Source organism: Vigna umbellata, chromosome 8 (genome assembly GCF_029865625.1).
Source record: "Vigna umbellata cultivar VRB3 chromosome 8, Vumbellata_1.0, whole genome shotgun sequence".
Taxonomy (NCBI): domain Eukaryota; kingdom Viridiplantae; phylum Streptophyta; class Magnoliopsida; order Fabales; family Fabaceae; genus Vigna; species Vigna umbellata.
Window position 1 is genome coordinate 39,268,899 of NC_142172.1, and position 18,494 is coordinate 39,287,392.

At 26.4% G+C, this 18,494-nt stretch overlaps 1 protein-coding gene across 1 annotated transcript; it reads left to right on the top strand.

The window, feature by feature from the left end:
- The first annotated feature begins 3,040 nt into the window (after positions 1-3,040).
- Positions 3,041-4,610, top strand: LOC124845545 (polygalacturonase-like). The gene is made up of 4 exons (XM_047322654.2): positions 3,041-3,180; positions 3,316-3,624; positions 3,730-4,248; positions 4,374-4,610. The coding sequence occupies exons 1-4, from the start codon at positions 3,061-3,063 to the stop codon at positions 4,608-4,610; spliced, it is 1,185 nt and encodes a 394-aa protein (XP_047178610.2). The 5' UTR covers positions 3,041-3,060.
- Positions 4,611-18,494: the final 13,884 nt, after the last annotated feature.

The following is an 18,494-nucleotide window of genomic DNA, read 5'->3' on the forward strand; positions in this document are numbered from 1 at the left end:
TTCGGGAGTCGGTTACACATAAGGAAGGTATTAGCATCCCCACAACGTCTGCCCGAAGGCAGTACCTTTAATTAGATATGCAAAGATGATATAGTTTTTAAAATGATTATTTTTCCCAAATAAAATACAATACAAGATAGGAAACAAAATAATATTTTTTATCAGGGGTACGTATTCTCATGTGAGAAATCAGGGGTACGTAGTTCTTGTGGAAAATATGTTTGTATAATTTTGTCAAAAAAATATTTGGAAATTTGTTTGGGATGATTATGGATGATTTTGGATTTTTAGGGAAATGAACTTTGGATTTTTGGGAGGTGAATCTGACAAGGATTGACCTTGTATCTCCACTTTTGATGGAGAATCAAGGATTACGTAGTTTTGGCCGTTTATCATTTGAAAAGGGTTTATATTTTTTATTTTTTGAAATTTTATGATTTTTTTGGTATTTTTGCATTATCTTGAAGAAAAAGTTGTGATGATGTAATAATCGACAAGATGGATATAAAACAAATAGATGATAAAATTATTTTTATAAGTTTTTAAAAAATGTTTTGTAATTTTTATGATTTTTTTGACATAATTGACATGATTGAGAAAGATTAAGATGAAAAAATAATTACAAAGACTTTACACTTACTTGCAAGAAAATTATATTTTTTTAATTATCAAGCAAATCCGAGACTTGACATGATAATCAAAATGATTATGAAAAATGTAATTATCAAGCAAGTCCTATATTTGACATAACAATTAAAATTATTATTATGAAAAATGTAATTATCAAGCAAGTCCGAAACTTGACATGACAATAATTATTATTATGAAATATTGAATTATCAAGCAAATCCGAGACTTGACATGATAATAAATATTTTTGTGATTTTTTATTAGAGATAAAAAACAAAATGGTTTATAAATGAAAATTTCGAATCAAAAACAGCAAAAACAATTATGGAACAATAAAACAAAATTTAACAATATAATTCAAAATAAAAAGAAGAGGTGAAGGGATAAGAACCTGTATGAGAAGACAAGGATAGTCCGATCAAGATGCAAGTGAAAATAGAAGCTTTAAAAGATGTAGATGTTGATATCGAGGAGAAGAGGTGTGTTGAAGTGTTTGATTATGGAATGAAGAGAGAAGAGATATGTGTATGTGAAGATATGTGGTGTGTGTAGAAGAATGATAGTAGGGGAGAGAAGAAATGTGTGGAAATATATGTAGTACGAGAGAGAAGAGAAGGATGTTGTGTGATTGTGTGTAAAAATGAAGTGAAGAGAATGTCAGTATTTTTAGAGTTATGATTAGAGAAAGGGTTGAATAAAATATAATTTTAAAAACTGAGTTGAAAAAATGAAAAAGTTAATGTGGAAAATAAGAAAGAAATAATATTAAAAGTGGGTGAAGAAATTAGGTGAAATAAAATATAGTAAATAATAAAAGTTAATGTGGAAAATAAGTGAGAGAAATAATATAAAAAGTAGGTGGAGAAATTAGGTGAAATAAAATATAGTAAATAGTAAAAGTTAACGTGAAAAATAAGTGAAAGAAATAATATAAAAGTGGGTGGAGAAATTAGGTGAAATAAAATATAGTAAATAGTAAAAGTTAATGTGAAAAATAAATGAAAGAAATAATATAAAAAATTAGTGGAGAAAGTAGGTGAAATAAAATATAGTAAATAGTAAAAGTTAATGTGGAAAATAAGTGAAAGAAATAATATAAAAAGTGGGTGGAGAAATTATGTAAAATAAAATATAATAAAAAAATAATAGAAAAAGTTATAGTGGGAAATAAGTGAAAGAAATAATATAAAAAGTTGGTGGAGAAAATAGGTGAAATAAAATATAGTAAATAGTAAAAGTTAATATGAAAAATAAGTGAAAGAAATAATATAAAAAGTTGGTGGAGAAAGTAGGTGAAATAAAATATAATAAAAAAAAGTAAGTGAAAAAATTAGAAAAGTTAGGAGAGAAAAAAATAAATAAATATATTAAAAATGTAATAGTTAATGAAAAAGAAATGGTTATTTGGAGGGTGACGTGGAAAGTGGGTGTGATAAGAAAAAAAATGATGAGGAAGTAAAAATGTACAAATACAATATTGTCATTGGACTATGGGTTAAAAATTTATTTAGGGATGCAAATAATAAAACAAATAATATTTTTATATATTTATTTTATATTTATTTTTGTGATCAATTTTATTTACTCGTACAAAATTGGTTGAAAACTAGTAATTTTTTCTTAATAATTTTTCTTTTCCAATTTGAGATATCATTTACAAACTAAGCAAAAAAACAATTTTGTAAATTTTTGTGGTGACACTTATCCAAATATATGTTATATATATAATTAATTAATTCATTAATTAATTAATTTTATAATGATAAATTTATACGTATAATAATGTATATTTTAATTTTTTTAATACTTATATTATTTAAATGATTCAATTTTATAATAATATAATTTAATTAGATAATTATAATAATGAATTTACTAATTTTAGTGGAATACATTTTTTATTATATTAATTAATTAAATTAATATTTTAAATTAAATATAATATTAAAGTTTTAAAATAATTTTATCTAAATAGAAAGAGTTTTAAGAATTTAATTCTCATAACTAAACTATGTAATGAATTTAAAACACTTGACCCAATCAAACATATTACCTATATATACTTTATAGGGAGAATATAAGAATAGGATGATAATAGGTGGTGTAAAGTTAAGAGTAAATAAATGCATTCTAAATATATACTAACAACTAAAAAAAGGGAAAATACACATGTGGATGATAATTTGCATCAAGTTGCATGTAATATTAATGGTCTTTAATTCTTTTTAGGTGACTAAGTGTATCCTAAATATATACTAACAACTAAAAAAGGAAAAATACACCTGTGGATGATAATTTGCATTCAAGTTGCTTATAATATTAATGGTCTTTAATCCTTTTTAGGTGACTATAAATAAAATTATGTAGTTCGAAAATTAAATCATTCAACACACAAGTGAGAGTGTGAAATAATCGAAAACAAAAAAAAATATGAAGTTCTCTCTGATTATATTAGTTTTATTTTTTTCTACCATTAATTTAATTTTAGTTCAATCAGCTACTCTTGAAATATCAAAATTTGGAGGAAAACCAAATCAAGATATAGCTAAGGTATGCCATTTTAGATTGAACAAGAAAGATATGTTATTGTTTTGATGAGAAAAAAACACATTTCATCGCAAGTCATAGATTTTTTGGTTACTATTACAATGTGTTTCAATAATGTATTATTTTTATATTGACTAGGCTCTTACAAGTGCTTGGGCTGAAGCATGTGCATCCACATCTGCTGTTAAAATAGTGATTCCAAGTGGAACATATCAAATGACTCATGTAGATGTAAAAGGTCCTTGCAAGGCTCCTATTGAAATTCAAGTTGACGGCACAATTAAAGCACCTGTAAAGCCAGAGGACGTTGGAGGTGATCAATTGCTTAGGATCGGCTATGTTAACTCCTTAACCATATCTGGTAATGGAGTTTTTGATGGTCAAGGTTCATATGCTTGGAAACAGAATGACTGTTCAAAACAAGTCAAATGCAAATTGCTTGGCATGGTAAATAAGTATTATTATCAAAAATCAAATAAAATATAACACGACTTGTGCATTTATAAAAATTAAATTCATTCTTTTTTATATTCTTTTATGAAATGTCAACAGAATTTGGGTTTCAATTTCATCAATAATTCAATAGTTCGTGGAATCACAACCAAGGATAGTAAACACTTTCATGTCAATGTTTTGGGCTGCAACAATTTCACATTTGATGGGTTTAAAGTAACTGCTCCAGGTGATAGTGCCAACACCGATGGCATCCACATTGGAAGATCCACCGGTGTGAATGTTCTTAATACACAGATTGCCACTGGAGATGATTGTGTCTCACTAGGTGACGGTAGTAGACAAATACTTGTGCAAAATGTGACATGTGGACCTGGTCATGGTATTAGTATTGGAAGCCTTGGCAAATACAAGGAAGAAGAGCCTGTTGAAGGTGTCACAGTTAAGGGTTGCACTTTGAAAGGAACTACAAATGGAGTGAGGATTAAGACTTGGCCTAATCAGCCAGGAACAATTACAGTTACAGACATGAAATTTGAAGATATTACCATGGACAATGTTTCGAACCCTGTTATCATAGACCAAGAGTATTGTCCATGGAATCAATGCTCCAAACAGGTATTTAGTTCCTTATTTATTAATGTACACATTGACATTATTCTTTTTGTTCAAAAACATTTCTTGCACTGAGGTGACTTAAAAACCTAACTTTTATCGTATCTCTTATTGTTGTGATGATTCAGAATCCATCGAAAATAAAGATAAGTAAAGTTATCATCAAGAATATCAAGGGAACTTCGGGAACTAAAGAAGGACTTGTTCTTGCTTGTAGCAGTGGTGTACCATGTGAGGGTGTAGAGATATCTAATGTTGATCTCACATTTAATGGAGCTCCGGCAACAGCTACGTGTTCTAATGTCAAGCCCAAAATAACAGGGAAAGTTCCTGAGTGTACAGCTCCAACTACTAAAAAAGAATAATTTAAATTTTTTTAGACAATTTATTTATACAATTACTTGTCGTAAAAGAACAATTATAGGATTAGTTATTAATGTGAGTCGTTGTTAAATAAGGACTTGATAGCAAATTCAAGTAAAACAATAATAATGTATATATATATTTTTTTTAATAATAAAGTGTTTTAATTATGTAACTTTATCATGTCCAATAAAATTTTTGAGTTATAGGTAATATTAAAATGTTTATGAAATGATATAAAATATCCTTGTAAAAGAAAATATTTTTCCTTTAAATGATTTAGAATGATTTGATTTAATCAATATGAATAGAAATTTCTATTACCCTTAGTGTTATATAAGGGATGAACTTCTGTTTTCTTAAGAAGCTAGTTTATTTTGCTCTATTGAGAGATTTCAATGTAAGACCCTTTCTTTAAATGTTGTTTATAATTTTCTAATTTATTTAAACATTTTGTAATTGAAAACATTACTTCAAGTTTTTGCTTGAGCCTATAAAATGGTTCCTTATTAGATGGTCCTATTTTAAATTGCTTTTCCTAAACAACTTTCCTAAGCAGCAATATTTCATCTAATTCTCTTTGTTAAACTTTAAAATTTAGGTTGCTTTAAATAATCTATTTTCTAAACGATTTTGTCTTAACATTAAATTATCTATTTTTTTTAATATTCATTATGAAATATCTTATTTTAGTAGTATTATGCTATTAGAATTAGATGTTAAAATTAACTTTATTCCTAAGAATTTATATTCAAATGGGAAAATCAAGAACCACATATTTCTAAATGGAAAAATTTATTTGAGAAGCTTTATTTGTTTTTTTTAAATGAATCCACCAAGAGGATTGACGTCATTTCTACTTATTTCCATCAAAATCAAAAATCACATAATTTTTATGAAAAACTATTTAAGAAAAGTGTTAGACTTGTAATTTTTAAATGTTTATATATTTATATATTTTTTAATTATATAAAAATGTTTGTCATGTGAAGCAAGCGATTGGATAAATACAAAATATAAAATAAGGAAAACTACTTTTTAATTTTGTTTTTGCATTTTTAAAACTATTACTTTAATGTGAGCTTGACAATTTTGAAAGGAAACAAAACAAGTAAACAATCCAATAAAATTAAAAGGAGGTGTAAAGTATAAACTTTCATTTCGAAGTCAAACCAGCTTGACCATTAACCCGAGTCAATATTCGGCTCAGATACTTTCAATTCGAGTCGATTATCAATATTCGGATCATTGATATAAGTCTACTAGACTCAAATTTAGTGAGTAGAGAAATAATGAAGTTAAATTCTAAATTTTTTATAATTTTTTATAATTTTTAATATATTTAACATTTTTCTATTTTATTTATTTTAAATACATCTCAAAATTACTTAAATTTAAATTTATTTCTAATTACTTTATAATTATAAAAGATTTTAAAATTTTAAAATAAATAAATTACCTCGTCCAATCTCAACACTAGCTGTTTCTTGTTTCCGTACGCTCGAGTGGAGCTACTACACTTCCAGGACCAGTACTCTGCAACTCTCATGGCTGGCCAGAGGCGCTGACGGCGAAACTGGTCATCACCGGAGGCGTCGCCGACCATCACGTCGTTCCATTCCTTCTTATCTCTTTCCACGCGCAAGAGGGAAGCACACCAGCCCCTGCATCGCATCTCCACCATTGCCGGCCAAGGCTGTCACAAGCGCCGTCGCAACGGATGACCGAGGCTGTTACCACCGGCGCAATTCCTTTCTGTTCTTGCGTGAAACCATGGCCACTGCAAATCCTCGTGGCCATTGTGAACCCCGAGCCACCACGAACTCAAGGGCCACCTTGTTTCCTCATTCCGGCGAACCCCCACGCCGACGTGGTTGCATCGCGCCCAGACAATGACGTCAAAGTGCCAGTGTCAATGGCAGATTCGTTCTTCTTCCCTTATTCCTTCTGAATTGGTTTTTTCCTTTGCGTACTGTTTTGGTTTATCTTTGTTTGTGAATGGATGTGTTTGCAGATATTGGAGGAGGAAGATGGTGATGCAGTGAAGATGATGGAATGGGAATAAGTAATGGAGAATGATGATGAAGATGATGAAGAACCCCTTTCCCGAATGTGGATTCTCTATTTCGGTGTTGTAAGGTTTTAGGAATTTTAAATCAATTTTTTTGTATTGGTTTAACTTTTTAAAATTTAATGGTTCTTAAATAAAATTATTCACAATAAATTGGATTGTAATTTATGGAATTGAATAATAGTCTTTAAAATAAAATATTTTTCAAAAACATAAAACATGGCTTTTAAAATTACTCTTTAAAACAAAAATTAATACACCGTGTTTCTAAATTATTTATTAAAAAATATTAAATATATAAATAGTTCATTTTCAATGTTATACCAAATATATTGTATTATTCATTATTTATTATTTATTTATTACAATAATTATTTTGCTAAAATTTAATTCATTTGAATATTTTTTATAAAATATATTTAATTCATCTAATGTTATATTACTTTTAATATCAAAACAATTTGATAATATTGTTTTTCTTTCTATTAAACTTTTTTTAATTTATTACATTACTTAAATTACTCACAAATTTTCATAAATTTTATTTTTAAATTTAATCACTTTCATTCTCAAATTTCCTTACAAAAACAACACAAATTTTATTTTTAAATTTATTTACTCACTTTCCCTCAAATTAATCTTCACAGGTAAATACGGTGTGATGGTCAAATGATGCAAACTGTGTTAAAAAATCATTTCCTTTTTTGTTTCGAAGAATCTTTGACATTTTTTACCACGCCATAGGGTGTGTTCTCATTGGAGGAACTACATACAGAAGAGAATTTGAAGAAAAACAAAAATTGGGTTGTTAGATTGTGAAACAAAAGGGAGTATAAAAGTGAAATGAGGTGGTGTGGGTGGAATATAATGTATTGAGTAGAGATACCCAAAAAAAATCCGCGCGATATTGTTGATAAAATCTGCGATGGATAGTTGATACTTGCGGATATTTATTATGCACGGGTTACGGATAGCGAATATTTTAATACTCGTTTATAAACAGGTTGGATGTGAGTATTATACAAATTGTATTCGCGGGTATTTGTTACCCGCAAAAAAAGAAATCTATATTTTATTAATTAAATTTAATTAAAAATAACATTAATTTATATTTTATAATGTTAAACTTAATTAAAATTAAATTAAATTTATATTATATTTTATATACTTTTTATAAATTTATTTTAATAATTTTTAAAAATATTTGGATGTACTCACGGGTATCCGTTGGTTTTAAAATATTCGTGGATATTTTTTAAGCGGATATCCATGCAAGTAACAGGTCGGATAGCGGATGAATTTTTTTTTGTCGAGTCGGGTTGCGGGTAGACACTATCCATGTTCGATCCGACCCGTTGTCATCCCTAGGATTAAGTTAGGTCTAAAGGATGTAAAAAATAACATGAGGGTGATAAGGGTGTTTCATCCTACACTTCCAAAGGTTTCATACTACACCTCCAAATTTTAGATTTATCCTCTAATTAACGAGGTTTGGTTAACATTATCATAAATTAAAAAATTTATGACAAATGAAACTAATAAAACATGTGTTTAATGTTAATAAAAGAAAGACATATAGAAGTTATTATTATCAAAGATTTTCATATCTGAGACCGTATTTTTGATAGTTTTTTATAATTATATTATTTTATATTGTTTATTAAATGATTTTAAAATGTTTTATTATATTATTTCAAAATGTTTAATTAGGTATTTGTATGAATTCATTTAATTTATGAAAAAATAATTTTATTTAAAAATGATATGAAAAATTTAAAATATTTTTTAGGTCGTGTTAAGTATTATTAATTCATTAAAATAATTTAAAATAAATATTAAATATTTACAAAAAAAAATTAATTCATAATTAATATAATTAATTCAAATATTTATTTATTTATAAAATCATAATATGTCATTAAAAAATAACTATATAGCTTAAAATTATAAAAAAAATATTTTAATGGAGGTTGAGAATCTGAGTCAAAGAATCTAGTCAAAAGATTCTTCAGCTTTTATTAAAAATTAATCATGTCTTAACGGAGAGCATTACAAGTATTTCATAAAGTTTTGAAAGTGTAGGGTGAAATCCTTGGAGGTGCATGATGAAACACATGGTAATGAGAGTCTTAAAAACGTTTTGGCTTGGTTCCAAAGGGATGTGAAAAATAAAATATAATGGTGGAAATGTTAAAAACGTATTGGGCTCGACCTAGAAGAGTTTAAAAATAAATGGGTTAAATTTGATTTTGTCTCTTAACTTTATTTAAAAATTAGAATTAGTTTATCTTTAAAATTTCAATCCAATTTAGTCTCTCAATTTTAAAAACGTGTGGATTTAATCTTTTTAATCAAATTTTGTTAATTTTATTTAATATTTTAAACATATTTTATAATAATATTTAAGTTGTTTTAATGTTTTGAAAAACATGTCTCAAACTTTAAATAAAATTAACAAAATTTGCTTAAAGAAAAAGTAAATTTATACTATTCTAAAGATGAAAGAATAAATTAAACTAAATTTTAGGATGACTAAATTCATTTTTCACTAAAAAAATAAAAAATAAAAATATATTTAATCCAAAATAAAAAATATAGAATGTAGATGGTGAAAAAGGGGTTAGGTTAGTTGACCATTAGAACTAAGAGTAAAAATGAAAAATTGGATGATGGAGATTTCAAAATAATAAAACAGGGGATCCATTCTTTTGGAGAGAGAGAGAACTGGGTCAAACTGTAGAAAAGGGCCCAACCCATTCTTTTATTTTTCTCTTGTTTACTTTCTTTTTTCTTCTTTTATTCTTTCTCTCTTATTAAAAAGAAATTTTCCAAGTTTTCACTAATTAAATTTTGTGATAATTAACTTAATTAAAACAAGAAAATTACTTAAACATGTCTTTTTTTAAACGTTTATTTATTTAAATCAAATTTTATTCATTTCGAACAATTTGATGTTAATAATTATTGAATTATAAAATTATTAAATTATAAAATAACATGTAGTAAGAATTCATCTAAGATAATAATCACTATTTTTATTTAACAACCACATCACCAAAGTAATAAAAAAAATTAAATAAAAAGACCTGAAAAATATAAATTTATTGAATACTGAATATACCATAAAGTTTTTTATTAAGAACTCAATTAAAATTTTAAAAATTTAGCAGGAACTTAAAAATTAATTAAATCTACAATAAATAACTATCGAAATAATATATACTCATTTCCTAGGCACTTTTATGCAAAAGATATTGAAAAATCATTCTCAATTTAATTATCTCTCCTCAACAACAAAATTATAATTATAAAACAAGTAACATAAAAAGAAAACCCAAACATTTTTCATTTTCTTTGGATAATCGTGAGAAGAAAAGGATAATTAAAAATCTGAATCCATAATTTTCTTTTTCCATCGTTTTTTTTCTTCTTCTTTTCATCAATTATTTTCAACGTACTTCTTTAAAAAGTTGAATGACTTTATCCCGAAAACTTTTTCTTTAGAAGAAATCAATTTTGGTATTCCAACTATTCTTCTCTTTCCTGCTAATTAGTCTCTAAATTATAAAACAATCGTAATTAAATTTTTGTGGCATTTTATCCTAATGGTCCCTCTTTAAGTGAAATCATTATATATGAAACACGCTTTTGTTTCATGTAAAGTACACAAATTTTGTGATTTTAATCCTAAATTGTTGGAAGTTCCACACCGACAATAAAAGATAAGATCAATTTATAATATATATAAGTGAAGTGTAAACCTCAATCTTACAAACCGGTTTTATAAGATTGAGTTAGGTCTAAATCCACTTCTAACACAAATTGACCTTTTTCAAACATTGATATTTTAATGAAAGTGAAAAACAAAGTGGGTGAAAATATATAGGAAGAAGATTGGGGATACAACAATTCATTGCAGAATAAACTTTGAGATTAAAAAAGGTATGACAAAAGTTGAGACCTGTAAATAATTTTGAATTCTTTGAAATTAAATAAAAACAATAAAGTTCAAAAACGAAATATTTATTTATCTGTGATTGTAGTGACAAGTCTCTTGTGAGACAGTGTGCTTGAAATTCGGATCTAGTAGTATGGTTTTATCAATCATAATTAAGCAACAGAAACATCTTGTTGCTTAGCAAATCATCATATGAATAAAAAATAAAGATAATTGAAGTGCACGTGTTTTGTCAACTTAAAGCTTTCATCATTATCTTATAAGATATTTTTGCTTCATTTTCATTTCTGATTTGTGACGTGAGTGTTGCACTCGTACTGTTCTTGGGTTTGTTGTTTTATAAAACACATGTCATCAAAGTACTTTTTCTTATACATTGAGTTTTATCTTCTCTCAATTCAAAACTCTCACTTATCTTCTCTTTACATTTTCTTTTATCTTTTTTTTATGCTGTGCTTTATTTCTTTCATCGTTCTTGGTATTTTTTATCGCTCTCCAGAACCCATTCATGTTGATTTCAAACATTATCACACTCAAACAACGATTCACTCATATCGTTTTTGGCATCCTTGATAAAAATGTTGTTCTTTTGTTCTAATAGCCACGACTAGTAGTAGGAATGTGGGTCTTTGGTTTTTACTTCTCTTAACCTTATGGGTTAGGGTTCCAATGATTGGAAGATGTGCAATATGTAAATGCTTAAAAACTCATGATATTATTGCTCTTGATAAAAGATTTCCTTCATTTCATGTTTGTGTTTTATCTTCTTTTTTTGTCTTAATTACTAATTTGATCCTTCAATTTCATTACAATTTTCAAAAAGACTCTTAATTATTGATTTTTCCAGTTTAGTCGTTTACTTTTTAAAGACATCCAATTTGGTCATTTTGGCTGCTCACTGATCCTTTAATTTTCAACCAAGTTATTTCTCTTCACCATCCATCAAGATCTTAGGTTCATTCTTCTTAGACCACCATTCATGGCCAAATTGAAAACCAGAGTGCAGCCAAATAAAACAAAAGGACCAAATTCAATTTTTTTTTAAAAAACTAAAAGACTAAATTGATATCTTTGAAAAACTAAAAGAATAAATTGAAAAAACCAATAATTAGAGGTCTTTTTGAAATTTTTAATGAAATTGGAGGACCAAATTGGGAATTAAGCTTTTTTTTGTGTGTTGTGCTCTCAAAATAAAGGGGAAATAATGAAGGATGGTGAATGGCTAGAAGATGTTGCATGAAAGAGATGAATGGAGGATTTTTTTTTTCACTCCAAAACCATATATTAGATTGATTGTTCTACAACCGGTCTAACTTATTAGATTAGTAACTTTTAGATTGGATTCAAAACTGATGTAATATGTAAATTTTAAAAGTAATTGTTGTACTAACGTTTCAAAAGTTGTCATTAGCGATTTATAAATTATCATTATGTATTTTTAAATATGTTTCATTTCTTACTAATACTTAAAAAGATACTTTTCAATTTAAATATTAGTCTAAATTTGTAATATTGAACCTAATTTAAATTAAAAAGAATCTAAACTATAAATGACTTTGATTTATCATTAATATATATGTGGTAACCGAAAGAAGTTTAGGTCTCTTAAATATGTGAAATGTATTGGTTTCTTTGTCAATATTCATGTACATTAAAAAAAAGCGAAAACATTAGTAAGAAATTCATGTTGACATCTTGAAGGATTAATGTGGTTAAGGAGTAAACTTTAAGTTTAACTCAATCTTACAACATTCACTTGTAAAGTGAGGTTTACATTTACTTATATAGCATAAATTTATCTTATATCTAGTCAATACAAGACTTATGACACACACCTCACACGTTATATACATCTCGAACATGAAATTAGACATTAATATATGATTTGGTAACAACTCGATAATGGATAGAACAATAACTACTATAATAAGGTCAACAACTACAAATATTTTTTTACTTTAGTTTACGATTAATGTATGAAAGTATATCAAACCGTAATAGAAAATAGGTCATATGTGTTACAACCATAGCCTATAGTCATGAATAGTATGATTTTTTCATGAACCATAATCATATATGATTTTTTTAAATGTTTTCATTTTAGTAAATCCACTTTATATCAAGCAACCTGAAAAATTAAACAAAGATTTAGTAGCATCAAATACTTGAACCAGAAACAAGCAATATAAAATTTCACTTGTACTAATTTTGAAAAATTCAATAAAAATATGTAGAAATTGATTTTTGAGCTAATTTTTTGTGCTAACTTCTATTATGTATTTTTTTTATAGAGTGTGTACATTGCACATAATTATCACAAGTTTTATTTTGGCATGATTTGGTGAAGAAAAAGCTTGAAATGGTCAGAACTTTTGCTATAATCTCGAACGAAAATGTGTTGAACTATTAAGTTGTCATAAATTGTGTTTTCCTTCCCAAGCAAGTTAGCGGTCCAAAATTCTCAAAAATTTCATTGTTTACTATATTTTTTTAGTATTTTTGTGTCAATTTTTCTACATTTCACATTTATTTATACGCTTAAGAAACTTCTAAAAAGTTTTGTGATGTTTTCTAATAATAATTACAAATTTGTCATACTTTTACATTTTACGTTTGTTACTTACCTATGTAACATTTAGGGTTTAGGATTCATCAATCTCTAAAATCAGTTGTTGTTTTATTCATCATCCTCTAATATTTGTGTGTGGAAAAATTATCGTGATACATACAACAAAAAATAAATCAAATATAACATCATAACAAATGGTGAATAAATACAACAAACTAAGGAAGATAATTGAGAGGAAATGAATATGAACGAGGAAGAATAAGAAAATCAAGTCAAAGTAAGAAAAAAAAATTACTGGAAGAAAGAGCTCTTTAAACGTCATAATGGAAACCTCCAATGGGGTGGGAACAAGATGAACCTCCAATAAAGAACCGTTACGTAAGGTATTCAGAAGAGGTGGATATACTCAAATGAAGAAGAACATAAAAAAGAAAATAAGAAAAAAAAAACTTGTCTTTTGGAGCGACAGAAAATAACAATATGCTCGGGCCAAAGAGAAAAATGTTGAAATTAATCTATTCAGGAGATATAGACTATGATTCATTGTAAAAATGTTAAAATTAAGTTTGACTCAACTTTATAAAATTAAATTATAAAATATATATCTCATTTCTAATTAATATAAAATTTCTAAAATTATGTACAAAGGAAAGAGGTTTAAAAGAATTATTTTCTTAGACGAATGAGTACATTTAATTCTCCTTACACTATATATTGTGGCAATTTAAGTTTTATATGTGTTTTCTAGAAAAAGTGGTTGGAGAGAGCAATGGCAACGTGGATAGATGATGAAATATAGCAAGCTGTTTATTAGCAATGTTTTTTCTTTCTTCTTTTTACTTTATCCACTATAGCTGTCTCTGATTGACAATGTTCTGGATTTGTGTGTGTATTCCACTTTTCCTTCATTCTTCCCTCTTGTTGCACTTTTTGTTGGCTATGTTTGCACATCACGAGTAATAATATTAAATACTTCGACTTCAATGAACAGAGATTAATTTTGACTGGCTTTCCCTTTCGGTGACCTTTCATTCCACGTAACCGTTGGACACTTTCGTGGGGGCAAACATAATTTTCATTCCCTTTATAAGTTGTGATTGATCAAGAGGGAAATAATCATTATGCTATTTCTAAAGTGCATGGTACGAACTTTTCCCTTTATTATAACAGCCTTCGCATATTAACCATCTATATAATTTTTACTACTTTCTAATCTAATGGAACGATTTGCATTTTTTTATTAATGTTCTTAAGTTTGTTGGCGTTATTAGATTTAGAATATCATTTGCATATGGGTTGTTTTAAAAAATAGTATTATACATAATTTTAAAAATTCAAAGTGAGTTAAAGTTCTATACAAGTTAAAAATGAGTAATACGAATAATATATAAAATATGTGATTAAATATGTTTTGAATCTCTTAACTTTCAATAAAAGTTGAAATTAGTCTTTTTTTTTAAACTTTAGATCAATTTAGTTTTACATCTTTAGAATTGCGTGACTTTTGTTCTTTTAACTAAATTTTAATTAAATTTTGAAAGATATAATTTCAATTTTTGTTGGATCTATTGAGAAGGAGATTTATTGGAAAAACACAAACACCAATGACATTTGAGCCAAATATAAGAGATTGACACTACTTTCTACTCAAAAAACCTTAAGACAATGAGTTAATGAGTCATCTTTATATAGTACTCTACTTTTTCATTTCTATCCAATATGAGACTTAGACTCACATTTGGATTTCCAACAATTTTCACTTAGTTAAAGAATAAAAAGCATATTTAATTCTAAAATGTAAGAACTATAAATTAGTTGTATTAAGATTTTTGGTATTATCGGTTTGGAAAAATAGAAATTAAGGTAGGCGAAAAATTACAAAGTGTAAGAATTCTTTGTATAGAATGTTTTTCCTTAAAAAAAAGTGTTTCATTAGATAAATGAATGTTCATCATTAAGACACTCATATCAAAGTAAGGTGAGTTGAAATCTCACATTAGTTAAAAATTAGTAAAATGAACACTATTTAAAAGAAATTCAAATTTTTGTCTTAAGATTTTTAGTTTAAAAAAATGTTCTGATATTTTATATGAACAAGTTTACAACGCATTTGTGTTGAAGTCTCCTCTAAGAAAAGTTCACATAAAAAGAGATTACGGGAGGAAATTTAACAAATTTTAATAAAGCTTTGGGTTCGATCTTTTATTTAGATGTTCCCTTATCTTTAATTTTTTTAATTTAGAGATTGTATATTAATTAAACTTTTCTCTTAGTCTTCTAGATGAATAAAGGCACACAGTGATAATGTAAAAGTTGGTGTTACATGATTTCACGATAATGAATTAGTGTAGATAATGTAAAGGAGAACTTTAAGAAAAACTGTAAAGAGAAAATCAACTCACGTACTCATTACATAATTACTGTAAATTTGTTCATAATTAATCAGACACTAAAAGTAACACAAAATATTGTGTTATTTTATTTTTTAGATGATGATTATTCTCTGTCTTTGTTAGGTTTAATAGGTTGGGACAACCTTGCCTCCGAGTACTTTTAATGAATATATGTTGCTAAGAATTAATTTGAGTTTATATTAAGTAAAAGTTAGTTGAGCAATATATCATGAAAAAAATCTACAAAATTATTATTTTAAGATTTTAGTTCTTACAAAAAATTGCCATGAGTTTAATTGTAAGCTTTTTATGTGGTGGTAGGAGAAATATATACAAGAGATTTACATATATAACAATATAAATGAGTAAATTCACTAGATTTTGAAAATTCATCTCATGTTAAAGAATAAACGAGTAAATTCCAATTGAAATACATGGACAAAAAGAATCAAAGTTTTGAAACTCAATTTTTGAATATCATAAAAGAGTATAATAAAACCATAATAAAATTTTATTAGTGAAATCTTTAAATATAATTTTTTTGATATGATAAAATCATTAAACAATTCTATAAGATAGAGATTTAATATTAAGAAAATGTAAAACATTGTAAAAATATTGGAATATGAAACAATTTTAACATTAGTAAAAATTGATATTTGTCACTATAATAATAAATAAAATAGTTTAAGAAACAAGTATTTTATTATCATATCTATATTATTTATTATTAATGTGTTATACATTATATTATTTTTTGATTTCAGTTTTTTAAAATTAAAAAAGTATGTATGGGAAATTAAAAAATATAATTATACTTTTTTTAAGAAAAACCGTGAACATGCTGTTATATATATATAGATATATATATGTGTGTATGTATGTATATATATAAGAATAAAGAATAAAATAAGAAGATAATTGATATAGAAAAGGAGAAATGGAAACGAAAATATTATAAAAAATGTTGAAATTATCGAATAAAAATACAAATGAAATAAAAATTATATTTCACTGAAACCATATCTTTAAGCTTTTAAAATACAATAATATATTATATATCACCTAAAACTATTGTCGAAACAAGTGCACGAACATTCTCCAGAAGTTACGCCAGATGTGATAGAATCTAAACAAACCCCTTAATGTTTGTGTTATGTACCGTTAAAAGTTTATTATTTCCAGTTATATTTTTTTTCCAGTACATATAAAATACATGTCAGACATTATTTCAGGATTTTGTTCAATGGCCCATATCTTTCTTTCCGCTTAAGCCAATTCGTTTATTTTCATAATTTAAATTTAACATTTCAAAATATATATTTTATTATTTAATGTTGGCTTATACGGGTACTCGAGTTTACTTTATATTGGATCAAATTATTTTATTAAAAATATTTTTATTTTTATTTTTATTTTAAATACATAAAATAAATATATTAAATCTTTAATAAATAAATAATAAAGCTATTACTTTTCACAGTTTAATATTAAAGTTTAACAGAAAAAACTATTATACCAAAAATAAATTTTAAAATACAATTATAGATCTATAAATATTAAAACATTATTTTCAGATAGGTAAGATATCTATATTATATATTGTAATTTTCGTTAATATAATTATAAATCGTTTTTGTCAAATTTGTTTCTGGATTTAGTCGCATATGATAAGATTATTTTTGTTTGCTCAGATTTATTCAAATCTTCCTTATAGAGGAGATAGATTCCTTCATGAATTAAATAATTAAATAAATTGAAAAAAAAAAGTAAAAAAGTGTTTGAAATGCTTCATCCACAAGAATACAAAAGGAAGAAACTCTACAAAACTTCCAACATATTGACTAGATATTTTACTTCATATTTAACTTCACTTTTACCTTGCATGTAAAAACTAATTGTTAATAGAGATAAAGTTAATTGAAGAAAATCTTAATCATACACAAAATTTCATTGGTCTAAATAAAATTACACAAAAGGAGAAGTGAAAAAAAAAACAGTGAGTTTATGCAGAACAACCATGGTAAAAATCACCAACAGATCCATCATTGGGCATTATTAAAAACTAAGAACACGTATTTTACGAATTCATGACAGACTAACACGTATTCAACAATAGAACAATATAATATATGTCACATAAAATAAATTAATCAGATGACAGCATCCTCTCACTATATTAGCAAGGGACTAAATATTTACATTGCTCTCATTATATTACGAAGAGGGACTACGTAGTTAACGTGTAAATAATGCATGGGTATATAGATGCATATTTCACACAAAACTAAATAACTTTATACATGTATATGTTAATTAGATAATCAAGTACATAATTAAGGCTTAATATTCGTTAAGTATATTTAAAGGTTCATTCGCAATCTTGCCAGCATATAAGCATTGTGACACAGCGTCGAAGGATGTAGAACCTGGCTCTATGCTCTCTGGCGAGTCTACTGCATCTTCTTCCGAAGGGTTTGAAGGGTACGCAAATCTTTTTGGTTTTGCTGAAGCTGTTGTAGTTGTCTTCTTTCTTCATCACTCTTGCTATCTTCTGATGTTTTTTGTTGCTGCTGTTTCTCAGGTTGATACAGCTCCTGCTATTAGTTCAGTCATACCAACTATATATAGTAACTGCTACGAAGAAGATTGATATATATAAACAAGTTACGTACGTTGCAAAGTCAGGGGAAAAATAATATATATATATGAGCATGAAAGCGGATTGAACAAGAAGGTGGTGAAGAGATTACAGAGATGGAGTTTTTCCAACTAGTTTTGGTGAATGATGTCAAGGTATGTATATGTATATATGTACCTATATATATATATATGTGTGTGTGTGTGGGGATTTAGATATACGTCTGGTTTTGGTTCTGGGAAGTTTAGGGGAAA